At 43.5% G+C, this 22,464-nt stretch overlaps 1 protein-coding gene across 1 annotated transcript in view; it reads right to left on the bottom strand.

Moving 5' to 3' along the window:
• Positions 1 to 5,298: 5,298 nt before the first annotated feature.
• The window catches only part of LOC127638717 (receptor-type tyrosine-protein phosphatase R-like), a 73,656-nt gene continuing 56,490 nt past the window's right edge, over positions 5,299 to 22,464 (bottom strand). Inside the window, exons 10-11 of the mRNA XM_052120367.1 lie at positions 9,872 to 9,968; positions 5,299 to 9,776 (exon numbers count right to left, since the gene is read on the bottom strand). Coding sequence (XP_051976327.1) covers positions 9,899 to 9,968 — 70 coding nt within the window. The 3' untranslated portion in view covers positions 5,299 to 9,776; positions 9,872 to 9,898. The remainder of the gene's footprint in view (positions 9,777 to 9,871; positions 9,969 to 22,464) is intronic.

Here is a 22,464-nt window from a genome sequence, read left to right as displayed (position 1 = left end):
TCGTGACAGAAAGACCGACCCACAAATGGATCTAGCAGCGGTTTTCACCGAACTGGCCCAGGCAAATCTGACCGTTCTCGTCTCCACTGTCGCCATCCACACCGGGTTCGACGACGCCTCCCTGAAGACCATCTACTGGGTCGGGTTACCATCATCCCAGTGGAGGGAAGCGCCGGAACCCGGAGAGCACACGTGGAGGGAACTCGCGGCCGAGGAACCACCCCTCTTGATTCCGGCTTTCGAGCCTGAGCCCATGCCTACCCTGATCGATGAGCCAGCACTGCCAACTTCGTCCGCCCGGAGAAGGAGGAGAAGAAAAGCTTCCGCTCTCCAGCTCACACCGGCCACGATCAGCGAGCCAGCACCCACGCCTGCCACGGTCAGCGAGCCAGCGCCCACGCCTGCCACGGTCAGCGAGCCAGCGCCCACGCCTGCCACGGTCAGCGAGCCAGCGCCCACGCCTGCCACGGTCAGCGAGCCTGAACCCACGCCAGCCTGGCCAGCGATCCAGCGTTGCCAGCCTCGACCGTCCCAGAGCCAGCGCCTGTAGCCTCGACCGTCCCTGAGCCAGCGCCTGTAGCCTCGACCGTCCCTGAGCCAGCGCCTGTAGCCTCGACCGTCCCTGAGCCAGCGCCTGTAGCCTCGACCGTCCCTGAGCCACCGCCTGTAGCCTCGACCGTCCAATAGCCAGCGCCTGTAGCCTCGACCGTCCAAGAGCCAGCGCCAGTAGCCATGACCGTCCAAGAGCCAGCGCCAGTAGCCATGACCGTCCACGAGCCAGCGCCAATAGTCATGACCGTCCCAGAGCCAGCGCCTCCCGAGCCTCCCAGGGCTCCGCCTCTCCAGTCTCTCAAGTCTTCCAGGGCTCCGCCCCTCAAGCCTCCCGAGCCTTCCAGGGCTCCGCCTCTCAAGCCTCCCGAGCCTTCCAGGGCTCCGCCTCTCAAGCCTCTCGAGCCTTCCAGGGCTCCGCCTCTCAGGCCTCCCGAGCCTTCCAGGGCTATAAAATATATGTCTTTACCAAATTTCAGGAAATAGAAAATGTCCTGACCAACGTTTGGTAGAAAATACTTGAACTTTATACTATGTTTTTGTTTTCATTTTAACAACTATTAAATGTACTTAGTATAATTATTATTGTGTTAATTATTGTCCTTCCTCTTGTGAAGCTTGCTGCACATAAACGGTGTTGTCATGTGGCACCTGTTCTCAAATCTCAGTTGTTTACGAGATTTTCTGTCATTATTATTAATTTCTGGAGATTACACGTGTGAATTTCCATTGGTATTTTATATCCAATCCTTGAAATTAGTAGATTTAAACAAGCATAATTTTGTGTTTCCTGTAAATAAGTCAAAAACTTCCTGAGTTGTGCATGCAGCCCAGTGGAGGATTCTGCTTTTTTGGCTTCTCTTGTAGAAGACACCTTCAAATTTAAATGATTGTGTTTTGATTTTTTTGCATATTGGAGAAGAGCAATGTCAATAAAATAAGGCATTTGTGATGAAGTCATTAATTGTAGGCTAAGCTTAAAGCCTGCCTTGTTCAGGAGGACTAGTTTTTCTGATAAATAATAAATATTAAGTACATATAAATAAGCAATATGAGAAAAGATTATGAGGGAGTGAGTTGAAAAGCAGAAAGTGGGGTAAAATGGCAATGCTCTGTTCTCATAATTTTGTGATGTCATCTTGCCCATGTAAATTGTTTGTTTAATGGTCATTTTATGTAAAAACAAAAAAAGAACTTTATGTCCCTTGGATATTATTTTCTCAATGTATATCTTCTTGAAAAAGAACAATTTTATTTTGACCCATTAATCTTAGGTTTATCGTATTGCAAATCACTGGGCAGCCCATCTGGTCAGTTCTTTAGAAATTCTTTAAATAAAGGCTCATTTTTATTATTTTGGACCAGAAAATAAGACATTAAACTTGTTATACGTTATAATGTTATTTTGCCTATATTATCAGACTGACTTTCTCGCCTTTTCTTAATACCAACATTTTGAACATTATCCTTGCTGTATGTCCCTGCCAACTTCCAACCAAACCTATACCCTTTTTATCATGAAACAAAACCTTTGAGATTCAGTTTTATCATTTTGTCACTTCACAGAAATAGTGTAAGCATGCGTCTCCTCTGTGTCACTGTATGTCATTAATACATCATGTATGAAACAGGAACATTTGCTAATAAACGATCGTTTAAAGTGAAACCAGAAAGCTTTGCGTTCAGTATCAAAGTTTATATTTGTTAGTTTATATTTTGCGGAAATTTGGTGCAAGCCTCTGCTGACAGTGCGTGCATCAGAGCGCTTCATGCACTCTTCAGGACAGGAGCTGGTTGACCTCCACAGGGCGGCTCAGTGGCACTCAGACTCGGAGTTCAGCTGAATGACACGCAAACGCTCCATTTGTGCCATTGATACAGTATATTTCGCTTACAATTCCCTAATTTGGGTATTAAAATGTTATTGGAATTTGAATGCCCAATAATCGTGGTTGTCTCAAATAAATGCGGTTAACTAAAAAAAAACTGTGATTAGATGGTTATTTAAGAATCGCAACAGGCCTAATAACTATCATATATGATATGTATAATTACATATATTTAATGTCCCATTTAAGAATTCTGGTTAACAAAAAAGTAGAGGTTCTCCATTGGTTTTGCTACAGGACCAGAATTGACATTTCGCATCAAGTGACAAACCAACACAGTACCAGCACTGTATATAGCACCAAATTACATATCAACGGTTGAATGGAAAATCATTTCAACAAAACACATTGTGGTCAGTACAAACCATGTTTATCTTCATGTGAACCTGTAGTAGTATAGTCTAGGCTGTATTCGTCATTTCATATTCATTCTGAAATATTAATTTTCCTTTTTTATTTCATTTTTCTTGAGCATTTTCGTTCATGATTCTGTTGATGGATGTTTGTCTATAATATTGTATATTTGAAATATAAAAACAGTAATAAAGCCTTTTGTTTTTGCTTGGAGGGTGAATAATTTTTTTTTTAAATGGATACATGTGTTAAGACAAGTGAACACAAGAATGAGAGACAAGATTCACTAGTGCTGTAACATTACAAATAGAAACATGAATGTTCTTGGAAATGCTCCACTGCTAGAAGGGTCACAGTTCACAAATACACACACACACACACACACACACCATTGGAGATCAACTAAAATCCAACTCAAATATGCGCATTAGCTATACAAGCCAGGAAAAATTCATTTTTTGGTGTAATCTGAGGTAAAGAAGCACCATTTATTATACCAGTGTTGATTTTACCAGATTTTATCACTGATTTGAAATATTTCTTTGATCATAATCTTGACCAACCATTTTGGAGATTTCGGACTTTCCCCATTCAAGAAGATAAGAGCTGTACTAGTGTGCCGCTTGTTTACGCAGAAAAGGGAGTATTCAAAAGATGGCCGCCGAGTGACCTGACTTGCTTTGAAAGAGACTTTGAAATGAATCACTATGTGTCAATTGCATGATCTCTATCTTGGTGAATGTTGGAGTCACCAAAGCTCCAAATCAAAGCTCTGTACACCGTAACTACTATTGCCATCTGATACAGCAAGCATGAGAGTTTGTAGAGTTTATTTTGAGAGTTTCAGTTTGTACCAGCAATAACAATGGTGAAGTGAATGCAAACAATTAAATTTGCAATGAGAGTGTGTAAGATAGAAGTACAATGAAGCATAACAAGAGTTTTGCAAGGTACAAGCTACAACTACGCTCATGCTACAGGTCAACCAAGGAACCAAAAATGATAACAACAACACCCTAGTATCATGGAAGTGTTTTTGAAAGGGCAAGCAGCATTCACATTTGGAATGTGTTGTCTTATGAGAGCTTTAGATTATGTGCGATTATGTAATTCTAGATATTTCTTCATGTTTATTTTATTTATTTTCCAGCTTTGCTCTCTCACGGTTTCTCTTGTTTCTCCTTCACAGATTACAGAAGAGGAGCCATAATCAAGAAAACAGATTCCTTATCAAGTAGAAACATGTGCCTGTGTCAGTTATACGCATGAATGGGACCAAAGGATGATTCCTGATATTCAGATTCAGAACCGCCACCTTCATAGACTGAACATGCAACATCTGAAGGTGCATTTTAAAGCCAGGGGAGTCCAAAAGGTCTGTGTGAACCAAGGATGAGCAAAATTCAGAATTCAAGAATTGACTCTATTTCAATTTATGAGTTGGAATTTGAATTGAATTGGTGACACCCAGGTTGTTGAATTGGAAAATGAATGTACTTTTCAGATCTAGTCAGGAATTGAATGGGGATTTCAATTCAATTCTGAACGGTGCACGACTCTGGTAAAATGTAATTAAATGGCGAACAATTATGTTACAGGAAATCTGTAACATGTCTCTCTCAGAATCAAGTTCATGTCGAAGTAGATTTTGATGACAATGGATTATGTTTGTTTTCCTGTCTATTTTTCTAAGATGATTTTAATTGAGAATACATTTATAAGCATCTGGAGATAAAATAATGTTAGGCAAAGAAAACGCTCAATTTCTTCAACAGGGAAAAGCCATAGTACGTCTCATGTAACAACAATGAAGATTTATTTGTCACTCTTAAATATGTGTACCCCTATTTTATTTGCAAAAAAATATTTTTTTTTCTTTTCTTTTTTTTTCGGGATTTATGCATTTAAATTTCAGAACAAAATTCCATCAAGCTATATTTCATTTTTTTGTTTTATTTAGTTAAAGATTACTCTAATTTTGTTATAAAATTGAAATGAGTAAATCTTAAAATTATTATTATTATTAATTAATAAAACATTTTTTAAATGAGTGAGCTCTGTTTTTGGGTCAACGTTTATTGTATGTTACACCAATAACATTAAAATGCAATTCATATAAAAATGGCTATAATACATCTTTTTCACAATGAATGTGTTTTCAATATCTGAAAATGTTTTAGGTGGTGTAAATGTACAGAGAATATATATTCAGTCTGAAAAAATCTTCAAGAGGTGTCTTTGGTCAGTTTCATGTCTACAACCTAATCAAAGCTGTACTGATAGTACAACAGCACAACTGTGAATGTGATATTGTTCAAATAAAAACAATCCAAAATACAGTTTATTAAAATTAACAAAATATACACATAAACTATACAATTTTCTTACATTTTCTTAATTTGTACAAACCTCAAATTCCAGTCCAAGTTTGGACAGAATGGAAAATGCTAAGAAAAACAAACAGTTATGATATGTACATTTTATTAAGTGTTTGAAAGCACTACAACTACACATGATATTATGTTTTACCTTGAATTTAAATATACACGCATTTCAAATCAGATGATTACAACAAGCTCCAAAAATGTTTGAGTGTTTAGCACTGTGGAACATCACCATTTCTTCTAATAACACTTATTATGCATTTGGGCACTGAAGACACAAGTTTGTTAAGTCTAAAAAGTGGAATTTCCCCCCATTCATCCATTATACAGGTCTTCAGCTGCACAATTGTATGGGGGTCTTTGTTGCCGCATTGCTTCATAATGCGCCACACATTCTCAATTGGAGATGATCAGGACTGCAGACAGGTCAATCTAGCACCCGCACTCTCTGTTTACACAGACATGCACTTGTACACCTGACAATATGTGGTTTGAGGTTGAAAACTACTTTTGATTGTGCATGATCTCTGATCCCTCAGACGGCACTTGTCTTAAAAACTGTCATGCTTCTGTAATGATATCGTGAACATGAGCTCGGGATAACTTTAGTGAACCTTTGTTAGTCAACATCATTCACCGCTGCATCAACAGATGCAAGTTAACCCTTTCCAGCCTGAGCCCAAAATTCAGAAAATTCCATTCTGTGCCAGAATATGGTATTCATATCCAAATTCATATTATATGCATATTTATATAACATCACAAACCTGAACTCTATATACATTTTGAAGAGAAGAACTAGGTCTTTCAAATGAGATAATATATGTATGATTATTTAAGGCTAATCATCCTTTATCAATAAGATTTCACACAGCAATTTTACAAAAATCTTCTCCAGCCACAATACTTCATCAGAAAACTGCATTTTCATCCATTTTAATTACAAGCTAGAGGAAAACTTAGAATATATGAAATATACATAATTTTGTGGGCAACGTATAATAGCAGACAATTTAGAAATATAATCTATTGTGTAAAAGTTATGACCATTCTAGTGATTAGTGGGAAAATGGAATAAAACGTCTACGTTACAGATGTAACCTCCGTTCCCTGATGGAGGGAACGAGACGTTGTGTCGAAGAATCGACACTAAGGGTCTCTCTTGAGCGGCGAATATACCTCTGATCTATGAAAAAAGGCCAATGAGAAGTTGGCGAACAGAATTTCCATGTCCCACCCCGGACATACGGGTATAAAGGTGGGGAAATGCGTCTGTTCCATTCAGGATTTTTCTGAGGAACCGCAAATGGTCCAGCCACAACAGTGGCTCGGCTCAGCGACATGGCCGGGAGGACACAATGTCTCGTTCCCTCCATCAGGGAACCAAGGTTACATCCGTAACCTAGACGTTCCCCGTCTGTCGCTCACTTCGACGTTGAGCCGTGTACGTGTACTGCTGACACAGGAGCGGGCAGGTACTTGATGTGCCAAAACGACCAGCTGTATCAGACTGCACGTACCCTACACCAATGCCCCATAAAGTCGTCGGAACACTTATAGTTACCCTAGAGAGGGGAACAAGGTGACGCGTGTTACCGAGTTCTACCAGCTCGGTCCTGAGAAAACACGGGACAAGACTCACTGGTGGTGGTGTCGTGGTCTAAACCACAAAACTGGTAAACTGGTAATCAGAAGGTTGTCGGGTCGATCCCCACAGCCACCACCATTGTGTCCTTGAGCAACTCCAGGTTGCTCCGGTGGGATTGTCCCTGTAATAAGGGCTCTGTGCATAATGCATTCATCCAAATGCATAAATGTAAAGGGGGGAAATCCGTACTTGCGCAGCCCCGCGGGTCAGCTGTGTGCCAGTGCGTCTGCCCCGAGGGGAGCCTCTGTTCGGGCATATCAAAGCGGGCAGTGGGAGGTCTCTCGGGAGGCGAACAGGTCTACCTGAGCCTTGCCGAACCATTCCCAAATCAGCTGGACCGACTGGGGGTGAGGCCTCCACTCTCCACTGGGCAAGCGTTGTCGTGAGAGCGCGTCCGCTACCACATTGAGGTTGCCGGGAATGTGAGTGGCACACAGTGACTTGCTGGCTCCAAAGGAGGAGAAGACGGGCGAGTTGTGACATGTGGCGGGAGCGTATGCCGCCTTGCCGATTTATGTACGCTACTGCGGTGGTGCGGTCTGATTTGATCAAGACGTGTTTGCCCTGAACTACCGGGAGAAACTTCCGCAGGGCAAGGAAAACAGTCAGCAACTCCAGGCAGTTGTTGTGCCAGAGCAGCGGGGCCCCTTTCCAACGGCCCGCAGTTGCGTGTCCATTGCAAACGGCGCCCCAACTCAATCTGGAGGCATCGTCGTGACCAGGATGCGTCGGGACACCTGCTGCAAGGGGACTCCTGCCCGCAGAAAGCAGAGGTCTGTCCAGGGTTTGAATGTTTGGCGGCAGGTGGGGGTGACCATCACACGGTGCGTGCCGCGGTGCCATGCTGATCTCATATGCATCAACCCCAGCAGCACCACCGGCGTGGAGGATGCCATATGCCCCAGGAGCTTCTGGAAAAGTTTTAAAGGGGCCGTTGTGCCTGGCCTGAATGTGGCGAGGCATTTCAGCACTGACTGCACGTGCTCGTTGGTGAGGCATGCGGACATTGAGACTGAGTCTAACTCCATGCCGAGAAAAGAGATGCTCTGAACCGGGGCGAGCTTGCTCTTTTCCAGTTGACCTGAAGCCCTAAACGGCTGAGGTGCCTGAGTACCTGGTTCTGTGGGCGCATAGTAACTCTCGGGAGTGGGCCAGGATGAGCCAGTCGTCCAGGTAGTTGAGTATTTTGGACGGGTGTTTGTGTAAGGCCTGGTTGAAAACTCGCAAGTCCAAGATTGGTCGTAAGCCACCGCCTTTTTTGGATATGATGAAGTAAGGGCTATAGAGACCCTTCTTCATCTCGGTTGGAGGGACAGGCTCTATCGGGTCTTTGAGCAAAAGAGTCACGATTTCCGCGTGCAGGGACTTGGCATGTTCACTGTGTACTGCGGAAAAGCGGACACCCGCGAAGTGGGGTGGGGGCCTGGCAAACTGAATTGCGTAACCGAGTCGGATGGTCCTGGCCAGCCAGCGAGACGGGTTGGGAAGTGAAAGCCACGCATCCAAGCTCCGTGCTAGGGGCACTAAAGGGACGATTATTTTTTATGTTCCCAGTGGGGCGGAGCAGGTAGTACGGCGTCAGGAGGCGAAAGTGTGTCCCGAGGCTCTGGTGCTGAGAAAAGACTGGAAGCACTTACCTCCGCAGACCTGGCAGGGGGCGGGTTAGTGACTGAGGAGGAGGTCCAGCATCGGCGTCCTCTAGACTCGTCAGAACTGGCCGGCCGGGGCTTGGCTGGAGGCGGGGTGGTCCGCGTCCAGGGGACTGTCGAGGTCTGGCAGCAGAGTGCCGTGAGAACAGCATTTGCGGGCCAGGTGACCCAGAGACAAAGTAAATCGCTCTTTTATTGAGAATATGGGTACCGCAGTCCCGGAGGTGTGTGGCAAATGAAATAAATTCAAATAAAGATTCTTCTCCTGGCCCTCCACCAGGGGACGGAGTGGTCTGCTTACCAGCTCCGGAGTGCCTGGAAGACTTCCGGGTCCTCAAGGGGGTCCGTACACTTCCTGCTGGGTGCTCGACGCTGGGGCTGAGAGCTGGACCTGGGTTGAGGCAGAGCACGTTTTCTAGCTGCAGGAGGACGCCCTCGGCGAGCAGACGGGGCTTGGGCCGTGGCGGCAGGGTTGTGGCGAGGCAGGATGTATGAAATGGCCTCCGTCTGCTTTTTCACCGCGGAGAACTGCTATGCAAATTCTTCGACGGTGTCGCCGAAGAGGCCGAACTGGGAGACAGGGGCGTCGAAGAAGCGTGTCTTGTCCGTCTCGCGCATCTCGACCAAGTTCAGCCACAGATGACGTTCCTGAACCACGAGTGTGGCCATCGCCTGCCCGAGTGACTGCGCTGTGGCCCTGAGGGCGAGGTTGGTCACTGAGCGCAGTTCCTGCAGCACGTCGGGATCAGGACTACCCTCATGAAGATCTTTAAGTGCCTTGGCCTGGTGGACTTGCAGGAGGGCCGTGACATGCAGGGCGGATGCGGCCTGTTCGGTGGCACTGTAGGCTTTGGCAGTCAATGATGACGTCATCTTACAAGCCTTGGAGGGGAGCACAGGGTGACCCCGCCATGTGGTGGCGTTCTCAGGACACAGGTGGATCGCAACCACTCTGTCCACATGGGGGACTGCCGAGTACCCGTGGAAGGGTTTAAAATAATAAGAGTAACAGATTTAGTGTTACTGTGAGTATCAGTCATATGAGAAATAGAAACAAACAATACATACACATTCATGCATATCCAGTTGATGGTCTTGGCTGGGAATCAGGTTCAATCTCATCTTCCATGTCCTCGTGGTCCGGGTGTTCCTGCTGTAGTTCCTGGTCCAGCAGATCTTCCTCCTGTGTGCTCATGCGCTCATGAGCCTTGTCCTCCTCTGCTGTGAACCTAAGCTCATCATCAGCAGTCAGCTGCCTCCTCCTCTTGAGGGTGCTGAGCAGGGAGCCATAGTCTCTATCCATCTTTACAACAGAAAAAAAGTACAACAATTGGTAGCCAGTAGTGTGTTCTTCATAAATCCATACACCGTATAGTCACAAAAGGTTTTCAGACTAACCAGAATGTCCAACTGCAGACAGCCCTCTCACACTTTCTTTGTGAACAGGAAGCTACACACAATATAAATGCAGTCGCTGCAGTGTGTGGAGTTCTCGCTTCGGACATGTCGAAAACAGAGAGTGAAATTTTAGAGCAGGCAATTTGAAATAAATCAAAGTCAAAGAAATCTACTAAACAAAAGGTATTTCTATGTAGAATGGGTGATTCTCATTAAACCTGTCAAAGAAATGTAATATTTAACCACAAATAAATACATACATTATATATATATTGGATATAGAAAATGAAGTCTACTTTTAGGAAAATTATTGCCATTATTTTCAGGACACTTTAGCATATTTTACCCCCAAATTCTCAGTTGCATAACTTGGCAGCTGAAGGTTTATTTATTTGTAACTTTTTTTACTGTGTGATGGATGGGTAAAGCTATCTGCTACATTATAGAAAGATATCTACCATGTTTTATTACATGGGAAAATCAACAAGCTAGATAAATTATCTAACTAGCAGGCCAGTAAAAACAAAAAAAAAATCTGAATAGGGTCTGCTCTCACATTACTTCAGGTACATTACTTCATACATTCATTATTCATGCCCAGTAATCCCTTATCCAATCACATGTGCCTTTAGCTTATGTTGTCATGAGTATCTGGCAGTTTTCAGAAATAAAATTGTGATTGGAGGGCGAAGATATTGAGACCAGAACTATGGAAATAATTGTTCCCAAATTTGAATGCTCCGGCTGGAAAGGGTTAAGACTTTGCAATGCAAAGCAGAAGCCCTACATCAACACTGACCAGAAGCACTGCCGAATTCTCTGGGCTCTGTCTCATCTGAGATGAAAAGTAGAACAGTGGAACTGTGTTTTTTGGTCCGATGAGTCCATATTTCATATTGTTTTTGAAAAACACATCATGTTCTCCAGGCCAAAGAGGAAAAGGACCATCCAAGCTGTTATCAGCGTCAAGTCCAAAAGCCAGTGTCTGTATGGCCAGGGGTGTGTCAAGGCATGGGTAACAAATACTCTGCTCCAGCACCGTCTTTTTCAGGGATATCCCTGCATTTTCCAGAAGGACAACTTCAAACCACATACTGGCCAAGTAAGCAGAGAGTGTGGGTGCTAGATTGACCTGCCTGCAGTCCTGATCATCTCCAATTGAGAATGTGTGGCGCATTATGAAGCGCACAACATGGCAACAAAGACCCCCATACAATTGTGCAGCTGAAGACCTGTATAATGGATGAATGGGGGGAAATTCCACTTTTTAGACTTAACAAACTTGTGTCTTCAGTGCCCAAATGCATAATAAGTGTTATTAGAAGAAATGGTGATGTTCCACAGTGCTAAACACTCAACTGTCCCAACTTTTTGAAATGAGTGTAAAACATAAAATAATACATTTTTGTGATTTCAATATAGTACAGGGTGAATTTAATTTTCAAATCACCTTTTTGTTTTTAATGGCATTTTTCAGAATTGGGGTTGTAGATATTCTTACATAAGAAGCCACTAAAGGTGTCTAGATACATGGGAATGGAGGAGAGAACTTATCTAGTTGATTTAAATAGATGATCAGTTCTTTGTCTTTATGAACTTTATTTATGATCGAGTGTTGCCTATTCTGTTCTGTAATGGAGTAATTCACCCTCATGCCATGATTTTCTGTCCTAAAATGTTATTTATTTTAAATTTTTAAAGAATATCCTGGTTGTTTTTAATTCCATATAATGAAAATGAATGATTTGAAAATAGCACACAAGTCAGGTGAACTACTTTTATGGTGCTTTTACAGTCATTTTGAAGCTTGATATTTGAATTAATGCCCTAAATACAGTATATTTTTGTATAGTTTGGTGCCACATGTAGTCTCGTGTGGTGCCTGTTTAGTTTCTCTTTCACATCAAAAATATTGATCTGTTTCTCACCCAAACCTATCATATCACTTCAGAAGATATCGATTTAAACACTGGAGTCTGGATTACTTGTATGTTTGCTTAGTGTGATTTTTGGAGCAACAAAGGTCATATCAACCATTCACTTGTATTGTATGGACCTACAGAGCTGAACAATTCTTCTAAAAATCTTTATTTGTGTTCAGCAGAAGAAAGTCATACACATCTGGGATGGCATGAGTAAATGATGAGAGAATTTACATTTTTGGGTGAACTATCCCTTTAAAGATTTCTTAAATTATTCAAAGCCTGACAGAATGAAAACTATGTCTGTTATGCAGTAGGAAACAAACATTTTCACTATAGTCCTAACTCAGTAAAGTGCTCAACTCATGTACACACAGAATATTAGAACTGATACAACAGGTGTTAATTAAATTAAGTTGAAGTTAAGATGTGATTTCACATAGCATCTTAGCATAAAAAAGAATCATATGTTCAAACATATGTTCCATATGTTTGGATGATGAAAATTAATTTGTATCCAATGTTTACATGAAATGTATTCAAGCAATTCTTATATATGAAATAATTGCAATTATTTTGGGGAGACCAGAGTTGGCTGGCCCAGTTTTCATACTTTGTTGAATATCTCTGGAACACTAACAGTTTTTTTCCAGTCAGCTCAGCAGATAGTGTTAAGATCAGGGACTCTAAAGAAGTCCCATATTCCAGTATATTAGCCATGGCCTGCCCTACAACACGGATGTGTGATGGTTAAGTCGAGGAGCTGTACTTAAGCATTTTTATGAATGGCAAAAGGAAATTGGGCTGTTCATGAAACATAAAGGGAAAGTGCTGAGTAAATTTGATGACCCGGAATCAGGATTTTGCCTTTATGGTTGACATCACTGAGCATTTGAACATTCTTAACACCAAACTGCAAGGTCAAGATAAACCTTTAACGGAGTTAAATGATTTCATTTGCACATTTCAGCAGAAACTCGACCTGTGGGAGACGCAGCTTTCAGAGTACATTCCTGCACATTTTTCCTCTCTAAAAGACACCAGCAACAATGGCAACTTTGATCAATTCATGCTCAAAATATCAGAAATTAAGACTGATTTTCAGCAGCAAGTTAGGGTTAGGCCCCATCGAACAGTACAGCATCAACTTGAGTGTGCAGAATATTTTGACTGCACAAAAAAGTAATTTTGCACATGCAAGATGATATTTTGAGCACACAAAAATGTTCTACATGAGCAAGTAACTATAGACTGCTCGTTTTCTTTTCCACCCATATTCAGACAAGTTCCGCCTCCTACATCAGGATTGGCTATTAGGAGCTGCTTACAAGCGCTCTGCTATTGGACAGTTGAGGTAGCTACAGCAACCATGAACATCTCAGTGTAAATGTAGCAAAAGAGCCAACGGGCACAATTCAGTACACACTTTATATACTGTATGCAGTTATCATTACAAAAGATATTTACTCCTAATATTATCAGAAGAGTTGCGGCCCTAAATAAACCCCACCTGATCTATATGTATAATAGATGTCATAACTTTACTTAATCGGTTATCCAAATATTTTTATGTCTAACTGGATCAGGGAAATTGGACGGTAACTCTCACACTCGTTTGGATCATTGACCTTTTCAAGAATCAGACTGATCCAGGCTCGTGTCTTGGTTGCCGGAAGCTTTCCATTCTTTAATGATTTTGTATAAACTTCAAAAAAAAATTGGAGCCAGTTTTGTAGCTTAAGGTGGTTCCACAAAATTTCTAATATCTTCATCAGTAGATGAAGATGTGGAACTGTAGAGATCGAGATAGAATTCCATTTCCATTCAAGATAGAATACATTACCATGATTACTAAACTCTAGATGGAGCATCAGCTACCACATCTTCTGTACTTCTCTTGTGTTGTATTTCCAGGTTGTACTTCTGGACAATGAAGTACCAGCTAATAAGCTGCTGGTTCTGATTATATATGTATAAAAGAAAGGTGAGTGAGTTATGATCTGTGTAGAAAACTAAAGTAATATTTGTGGAGCCAACATAAACTTCAAAGTTTTGAAGAGCCAGTAACAAAGCTAAGGATTCCTTCTCGAGAGTCAAGTATTTAACCTGATGTTTATTGAATTTCTTTGAGAAGTAACACACTGTAGAGTATGAGGAAAATCATGGACTCATGGATTCTGAATACAATGAACACACTGTTAAACCTTATCTAAATCACTGAAATAGCGCCGGCGAGTCTGGGGATTATAATGCGCTATTGACAGATAATCCTCTTGCCTTCCAAAACCCCCCTACCCATGTGACTCGCCCCACACCCTCGTGCCTTACCATGTGGAAAAGGAAGGGGAGACTTTGAACATAAAAATGTGTGTGTCTTTCATTTAAAACCCAAAAGGGCTTATTTTGAAGGAAATATGTTTATCCCAGTATACTTGTGTATTTCTGTTATATCAAACTAGTTAAGATTGTTTAGTTGTGTAGTGAAACTCTGAGGCCTTATATAAAGGGTCTTAAAATGTATATCCACTTTTAAGTGTACCAAATACACGTTTCTTGGTATCAAATTAAACCTTACAACTTGTCCTAGCTGAATATAAATATAAGGGTACATTAAAAGGTAGTCTGCTATGTTTTACTGTCTTTTGAGTGATTCAACCCAAAGCCTTTAAAGTCATAAATTATGCAAATGAAGAGCCTTGACCGGACAAAGCAACCATCTCGAGCCCAAAACAAAGGAGGTGTGACCTCCCTGCCTTAAAAGTTAGGCTCCGGCATTGAATCTCTTCTCTTCTGCTGAACATTTCAACCCTCTTGCCTCTCTTGCATCCCTTACATCTCTCCTCTTCTGCACTCTTCCCCCATTCTTCTGGACCCCCTCGGAACAACTCCCTTACATCTCTCTTTTCTGCACCCGTTCTTCTGGACCTCTTCGGAACAACCCTAAAACTCTCTCTCTCTCCTCCCTCGGACTCCCCTGAACATCTCAACGCTCCGGAACCCTGCAACTCTCCAACAGTTAACTTTAAGACGCTTCGAACTTTCCGCGAACAATCCACGCTCTGGAAACACAGACGGAAATCCCATCTCAAGGACGCCACGAGGACACGACATACACGCAGTCTTGCTCAGCTGACACAAAGGTCCATTGTGCAAGTATTATTTCATTGAAATTCAAATGCGTTACAGTGTGTAACTTCCGTGCTGGCTCTGAAAGGTTAACTGTGGAAATAAGTTTGCCATACCTCTAATTCTTTATTTTCCCTTACTGTGTGTACTTTGTTTATTTTATGTTTATTCTATGTTAAATGTTTGTTTGTTAAGTGTAGTGATATATCCTAGTTCCTTGTATTAAACCCAATTATACGCTTAATTGTCTGTGTTTGTTGGTCATAAAACAAAGCCTCTTTAATGTGCGATCTAAAGCTACGAGCTGATAATTATCAAAGTAAGTTAACGTTCTTTGATTAAGTAAGCTTATACTAAGAATAAACCTTCTGGAGAATTGATCAAGAGTATCTAGCAAAGTGGTTCGGCGGACAAACTGGTTGGTCGCGATACGGTTCAATTCCCTTAAGGTGTTCTGAAAATTAATATAGCCTGTCTGCATATGATGTATATTCCTAATTAAATATAATTCGTTGTGTTTAATTATATATATATCTGAAGCGGACTCTTGGACTATATAAGCCCTTTTTGGGGCGATTTAGTATGTATTGTTATCTAGTTCAAACCGTATGATTGATTACGATCATTAAAATTAATTGTACATTCCCCAAACCTGAACCTAGATACCCTACATAATGGTGGAGAATGCGGGCACATTTTAAGCTTTGTTTTGTGAACTAATGCATTGTCAATTCTGTGTATTCTTGTTGTTAATACTGTACGCGAGCGCGCCGAACTGAAAGGCACAAAAAAAAGCCCGTCCCAGTTCAGCACGATTAACAAGTTGCTAAATAATGTCTAAACATTTGTTGCCACTGTTGAGTGATAAAGTAAACTGCAGTTCATAATATTAAAATTGCTTCTGTAAAGACGCGCTATATTTTAATATTACAAAATCCCCTGTTCAGAACGAGAATCTTCTTTCAGGATGATAAAAAGATTGGGTTAAGCGAAGCTCCTTTTCTCATCTTAGTAGGCCTGAGATTATAATCGTTATAAAATTAACTCCTGGTTTACATTGACGTAGCTAATCAATCAAAAACCTAATAAATTTTGAATAAGTGCTATATTTCTGATGTGTATGGGAGCCGAACAACAGACGTACGATTCCTGTTGTCCACATTTACTCGTAGTGCAGGAAAAAATCTGAAGTATAGCACCAAAAGAAAAAAAAACAGACCCGCCGAGGTTTCAATTGAATAATTGTGATTTTGCAGAAAATCCAAGCGTGAGAACTCTCTCTCTGATTTGAAATCACACGGAATGTTATTCCGCAGACAAACACTAGAGGGCAGCCTGTAAGTGCTTGATTAGTTCTCAAGTTACTCCCACCCCATGACGTCATCTTGCGCGTGCGCAAGTATGCCATCGTGTGGACATTAGCAGACAGGTCATATATATTTATTTAATTTTCTTTCGCAAATTACTCCCACCCCATGACGTCATTTTGCGCGAGCACAAGTACGCCATCGTGTGGACATTCATTGTAGGTCAGTTCTTTTCTCAAATTCTTTCTCCCTGTGAATATTGAAAGGGCGGTTTAACTGTCAATACATATTTGCATTTACAAGCTTTGCTTGTGCTAATATTATTGGATGTTAAACAATTCTTCTACCTCCGACTGTTACACTTAATTGGGTTCAAACAAGATTTGAATTTAAATTTAAAGTTACGTCTCAGTCCAGTGACTAATGCCCACTTAGAGGAAACGCGCCCCCTTTGGAGCCTCCCCTGCTAAGTCGGTTTATCACTTCCTTCCTCCTTGCGTTCTGTTTTGAAGTGGTTAATTTCCAGTTGGTTTTAGTTCAGATGCTATCACTGATGTCTTACAGCAATCGTGATTATCATCGGATAAAATTCTGATCTCTAACTTTTCTTACACTTATTCAAATTTGGTTTGAAACAAATAAATTTCGAATGTAAATTTGAATTAAGTTTCTAATTACAATTATTATTAATTAATGTTATTAATTATTATAAATTATTATTAATATTATTTTTTCTTTTCCCTCTTTGATACTTTATTACGACTGTATCCTTACTATCTTAGATGTTACCTGACATCTCTTTTCACGCTTATTTAAATTGAGTTTAACAATTTTAAATTTAATTTAAATTAAGTTTGTCTGTTCATCCTGCCTTGTTTACTTCTGTCTTTTCTTGTGGTTAGATTGTTTTGATAATTAACATCATTATCAAACTTCCTCTTTATTTATCATTATTTGGTAAAGCTTTTGCCTGTTATTTCTACATACATAATTACTCAATTTGGTTTAAACAAGAAAGCCTTAATTCATTTTAAGACTTTCACTTGCTAAATCCTGTTCTGTATTGGCATGTAGAATTCCCTAGTGTGCTGTGGTGATTTGACTGTCATCTCTGGTGAAAGACATAGACTTTCACTTGCACACTATTTCCAACGTGAACATGCGGGACAGAGTGTACCTGCTAAGAATTACGTCTAGTCGCGACGTGCGCAGCTTCCTGGATCAGCAACCAGAGACTGTCAAATCAGACTACCTACAGCTACGGCAGGCCTTCATCAGAGAATTCTCTGATCCAGAGTCAGAACAAGGACTCATCACCGCTATGGACATCAAACAGGCCCGACTGGAAACTCCACAGGCCTACTACAACCGCATCCGACGAGCCTACTTCGGAGCACGGAACGAACCTGGTATGGAAGAAGATTTCAACTTCAAAACTCTTTTTCTCCGAAACCTGTATCCCATGGTGAGCCATCACTTAGGGGTCCTGGCCTGCCCTCGTAGCATGACTACCCAACAGCTGCGAGACTTAGCCCATAAAGCTTTCACCAAGCAGAAGATTGCTTCTGAAAAGACTGTGAAAAATCCCACCATTTTCCCTGTCACTGATCAGCACTCAGAACTGGCACTAGAGGGCGCCCACCAGCACCACAGTAACAGACCTTTTTACCATGAGTCAAGACCGTTCCATGACAGAAGAAGGCAGGACAACCGTGATGGTGCTCGTCCTAAGCACCAGAGCGGGTGCTCTGAAAGATTCTACGACGGCCCACGGCCATCCCACGACCAAAAGGGTGGAGCCACGTGGGAAGCCAACCGACGGCCCAGACAGAACCGAACCCCGTCGACGAGAACGTCAAGCCCAGACAGCCCGCAGCGGAAAACCTCTCGGCATGCCTCCGGCAAGTCCAAGTCCGAGCCTACCCCACAGAAAACAGTGAGGCCACGGCGGAGACCGCAGAGATCCTGAAGGTTCTGAAAGAGCTTCTTCATAGAACACCTCACAAGAAAGACAAAGAGGACAGGCCAGACTCCTCATGACTAAGCGTAAGGCATGAGCCCAACACCCTTCCTGACTGCCCTCCTACGGAACCAAGCACCCAGAGAACTGCTCTCCAAACCCAGACTACCGAACCAGCTATCACATCACCAAGTGACAGCGACACCCACTCACTGCAGTTGATAACCACACATCCTGCAGCGGACAACCCAATCCGTCACACCAGTGACCAAGCCCCTAAGATACCAGAAAGTGCTGTTTTGGTTGTGTGTCTCTGCACCGAGTCACCCGAGACCGACCCTAACTGCTTATCGATCACCACACAAGCCCCAACACCAAAACTCCTGGGGAATCTGATCGAAAATGGGGTAGCACTAAAGCTCTACCTAGCCATCACTGTGGAAAATGAGGTGAGACTCGAAGCCCTGGTAGACACTGGAGCAGACCTCACTTTGATATCAGCTGAACTTTTTGAAAGACTCAAATTTGAAGCTAAGAGACAAAATCGAACTCTAAAATCTCAGAATTGCGTGCTAAATGTACAGTCATACAGCCAAAATGACGTCCGGCTTGAACAGGTAGCTCCCATTCACTTGACAATTGGTCCTATGAGTGTGGTACACCCTGTGTACATCTCACCAATGAACACATATCCCCTCCTTATCGGAAAAGATCTACTAGATCGCTTCGAGCCCCTGCTGGACTTCAGACAGCTGAAGATGTGGGCTCAAGTGCGAGAACCTCTACCCCTTCAGCCACCCCGAACACCTGAACCAGACTGTCAGGCCACAGAGGTCACAGGAACTCTCGCAGCCAGCCACAGGGACACAGCATCAGCACCAAAGCGAGATTCAAGTTCACTACTCTGCACATTTCAGCTCACCCAAGACTTTGATTCCTTCTGCTCCAAGGTCACAGCTGACCTGCACTTGAATGGTGTAACTACCACTGACATCATACTTGCACTATGGGCAGACAACTCAGCTATCAGTCTCTCATTATACAATGCTCTCATTGAAGACACACCGGACCTTCCATCTGCCAGCAAGCGCACCCGTTTTCCTTTGAACTCATGCCCATCAACAATAGTGACTGCCAAAAGGATCTGCGCTTTGAACTTGAAGTGGAACTACCGGTGTCTGACCCACTACTTCTTGGTCCTTCCAGAACTGCCCCATGATGTCTACATTGGAGCAGACATTCTGATTCACGTCAACGCTCATGTAGACATTATTAATGAGGTCTTATGGGCCCCACTGACTTTACAGCCTCCTGTGATTCCAACCAACACTGCGAACCTCCGGTCAGGCCAGACCATTCCAGAGGTCTGCACCTTGGTCAATGAACAGGAAACTGTAGTACCAGCCTACACCAAAGGGGTCGCTGTTCGGCTCAACATGCGCTGTGGTCAAACCCTAAACCACACGCTGGGTTTCTTTCAACCTTCACCCGAATGCGTTGAACTTGGACTCACGCTGGAAGCCACGCCCCTCACTGAAGTGTCATTCCATGCTGTTTACATCCTCTTCAACAACTGCATGGCAATGGACATCACAATTCCAAAAGCCTACCGGGCAGGATGGCTAGTGAGCCACGACTTTCATGACTTTGAACTCACATTACCAATCATTGGGCCCATCCCAGCTTCAATGATACCTGAAGGGTACACAGACAACACAGTGTTCACAACCCCCTTCAAGATCATCTCCATAACTTCAGTCATGCCAGTGGACAAAGACCAGGTATGCAGAACAGAACTGACAAAGGACCAACACCTTGCAGTATACACAGTCTCCAAACAGCCTACCTGTGAGATTGATGACACTGCCGCACCTCTGCCTGCCAACACGACAGACGGCACACCGACAGAGGAGCCGTATCCAGGGTTTGAGTCTCAAGTTCAGCAAATTCTAAAAGACGCTGACGCAATTAATAATGATGCAGATCGACAAGAACTCAGACAAGTCCTTTACAAGTTCAAAGCATCATTTGCCAAAGACTCTTTAGATTGTGGTCTCACCAAGCTCCACACCGTGCGCATCCCAACGCACCCTAATGCTCCTCCCACTTTTGTCAAGCAGTACAAGATCCCCATCGCGTCACACGAACCGGTGCAAGAGATCATCGAATCCAAGCTTGAGAAAGGTGTCATCCGTCCATGCAACAGCACCTATTCTGCCCCCATCTGGCCCGTCCTCAAACCAAACGGCAAGTGGCGACCCACCATTGACTACAGGAAACTGAATCAACAAGTGCCACTGTCACGATGGCCTATGACTCAGCTGGAGCAGGAAATACCCAGAATCAGAGCCACCATCTTCTCGACACTCGATGTGGCCTCTGGATTCTGGACCATACCAGTGCATCCAGAAGATCAGCACAAGCTAGCTTTCACGTTCGGCAACAGACAATTCACTTTCACAAGGTGTCCGTTCGGCTATGCCAACTCACCTGCTGAGTTCAACATCTTCCTGAACAAAGCATGCCCAGATGCCAGAACGAGAGGTAACCTTATCTACATAGACGATGTTCTCATGAAAAGCACAACAGTGGCTGACCACATGAGAGAGATAGACTATGTTTTGAACCAATTGTCCACTGCCGGCACCAAGATCGCCCTCCACAAAGGACAGCGGTGCCAAACCAAGGTCAACTATGTGGGCCTACTCATAGGATCACAGGGCATCGAACCACAGTCCAGCCGTATTCAAGCCATTCACCAACATCTCAGAGCTGCGAAGTTTTCTAGGGGTGTGCAATTACTCGCGGCAGTTCATCGAGAGCTACTCAGACATTGCAAAACCTCTAACTGCCCTTCTGAAAAAGGACTGCCCATTTGTATGGACAGAGGTCCAAGAACATGCCATGGATGAGCTGAAACGACACCTATGCACCGCTCCGTGCTTGGCTTACCCGGACCTACAAAAAGAGTTCTACTTAGAAGCTGGATTCTCCAGCCACTGTCTCAGTGCTGGCCTGTACCAAAGGCATGACCAAGACAAAAGAGTAATCGCATATGCCAGCAAGACACTTCTTCCACCCGAGAGTAAATTCTCAGACTGTGAAAAAGCTCTGCTCTGCACTGTATGGGCCATCCAGAGATTCTCCAACTACATTGGAGCCCAAAAAGATATCATAGAGACTTGCCACCAGCCTGTCATGTTCCTCAACAGCCAGCGTATCCGAGATGGCGTGGTCACCAATTCACGCATAGCCACGTGGTTTATGGCCCTCCAGGGGCGCAATGTTGAGGCACGATATGCTCAGAATCACAAGTCGACGCTAGGCAACGGCCTGGCTACCTGCCAGAACTGCTCTGATAACACACCAGCTGCAACGGTGGATGTGGAAGAACCCCAACAACAACAACTAACCTGTCACATGTACTTTGAAGAAAATGCGTGCCAAGGTCACAAGAAATCACAACATGACTGTCTACTGGAAGAAGGTGAAAGGACACTCAAGGCAACCAGGCCTTGACAAAGACTTGAATGACCAAACCGATGCCCTTGCCAAGACTGGCGCACTACACGGTACTCTATGGTCACCTCCAACCCTCCCACCCACCTTGAACGTTGCAGTGATAACCCGTAGCAAATGAACTTTTCCTGCAACAGTGCCACCCTCACAGCCTCTAACGCTGGCTCTGCAGATTTCAAACAAGGACATAGCGGACATGCAAGCCTCTGACACATCCATACAGACTTTCCTGAACCACCTCTCAGATCCCACCAACCACCCTCTAGCGCCGTCTGACCTCACTGACAACCCGTGCCTCAGACGACTGCATGACATAAAGCACATGCTGCGTGTGGTGGACAACATTTTGTGGTATGCACCTGATGATATCACAGCGCCAAGGCTTGTGGTGCCACACTGCCTAATGGGGGTCATGCTAAGTTATGCCCATGACGCACCATGTGCCGGACACCACGGCGCCAGAGCCACTTATGAGACACTGAAGCAAGTGGCATACTGGCCCCGCATGCAGGAACATGTGACAGAATATGTCAGAGAATGTCTGGTTTGCTGCCAGTTTCAACCGGCAAACCCAAACCACATAGCTCCACTGCAACGCAGGAGAGTCACATTCCCATGGTCAGACCTCCAAATCGACTGGGTAGGACCTCTGCCCAGGTCGACGAGGGGCAACAAATACTTCCTCACAGTCGTGTGCCAGTTCACAAAACGACACTGCCCGGCACCCAACGACACTGCCCAGACCACGGCATACCTCCT

Source organism: Xyrauchen texanus, chromosome 47 (genome assembly GCF_025860055.1).
Source record: "Xyrauchen texanus isolate HMW12.3.18 chromosome 47, RBS_HiC_50CHRs, whole genome shotgun sequence".
In the NCBI taxonomy this organism is placed as follows: domain Eukaryota; kingdom Metazoa; phylum Chordata; class Actinopteri; order Cypriniformes; family Catostomidae; genus Xyrauchen; species Xyrauchen texanus.
The sequence above is the reverse complement of the archived record's forward strand: the minus strand, read 5'-3'. Positions and strand labels throughout refer to the sequence as shown.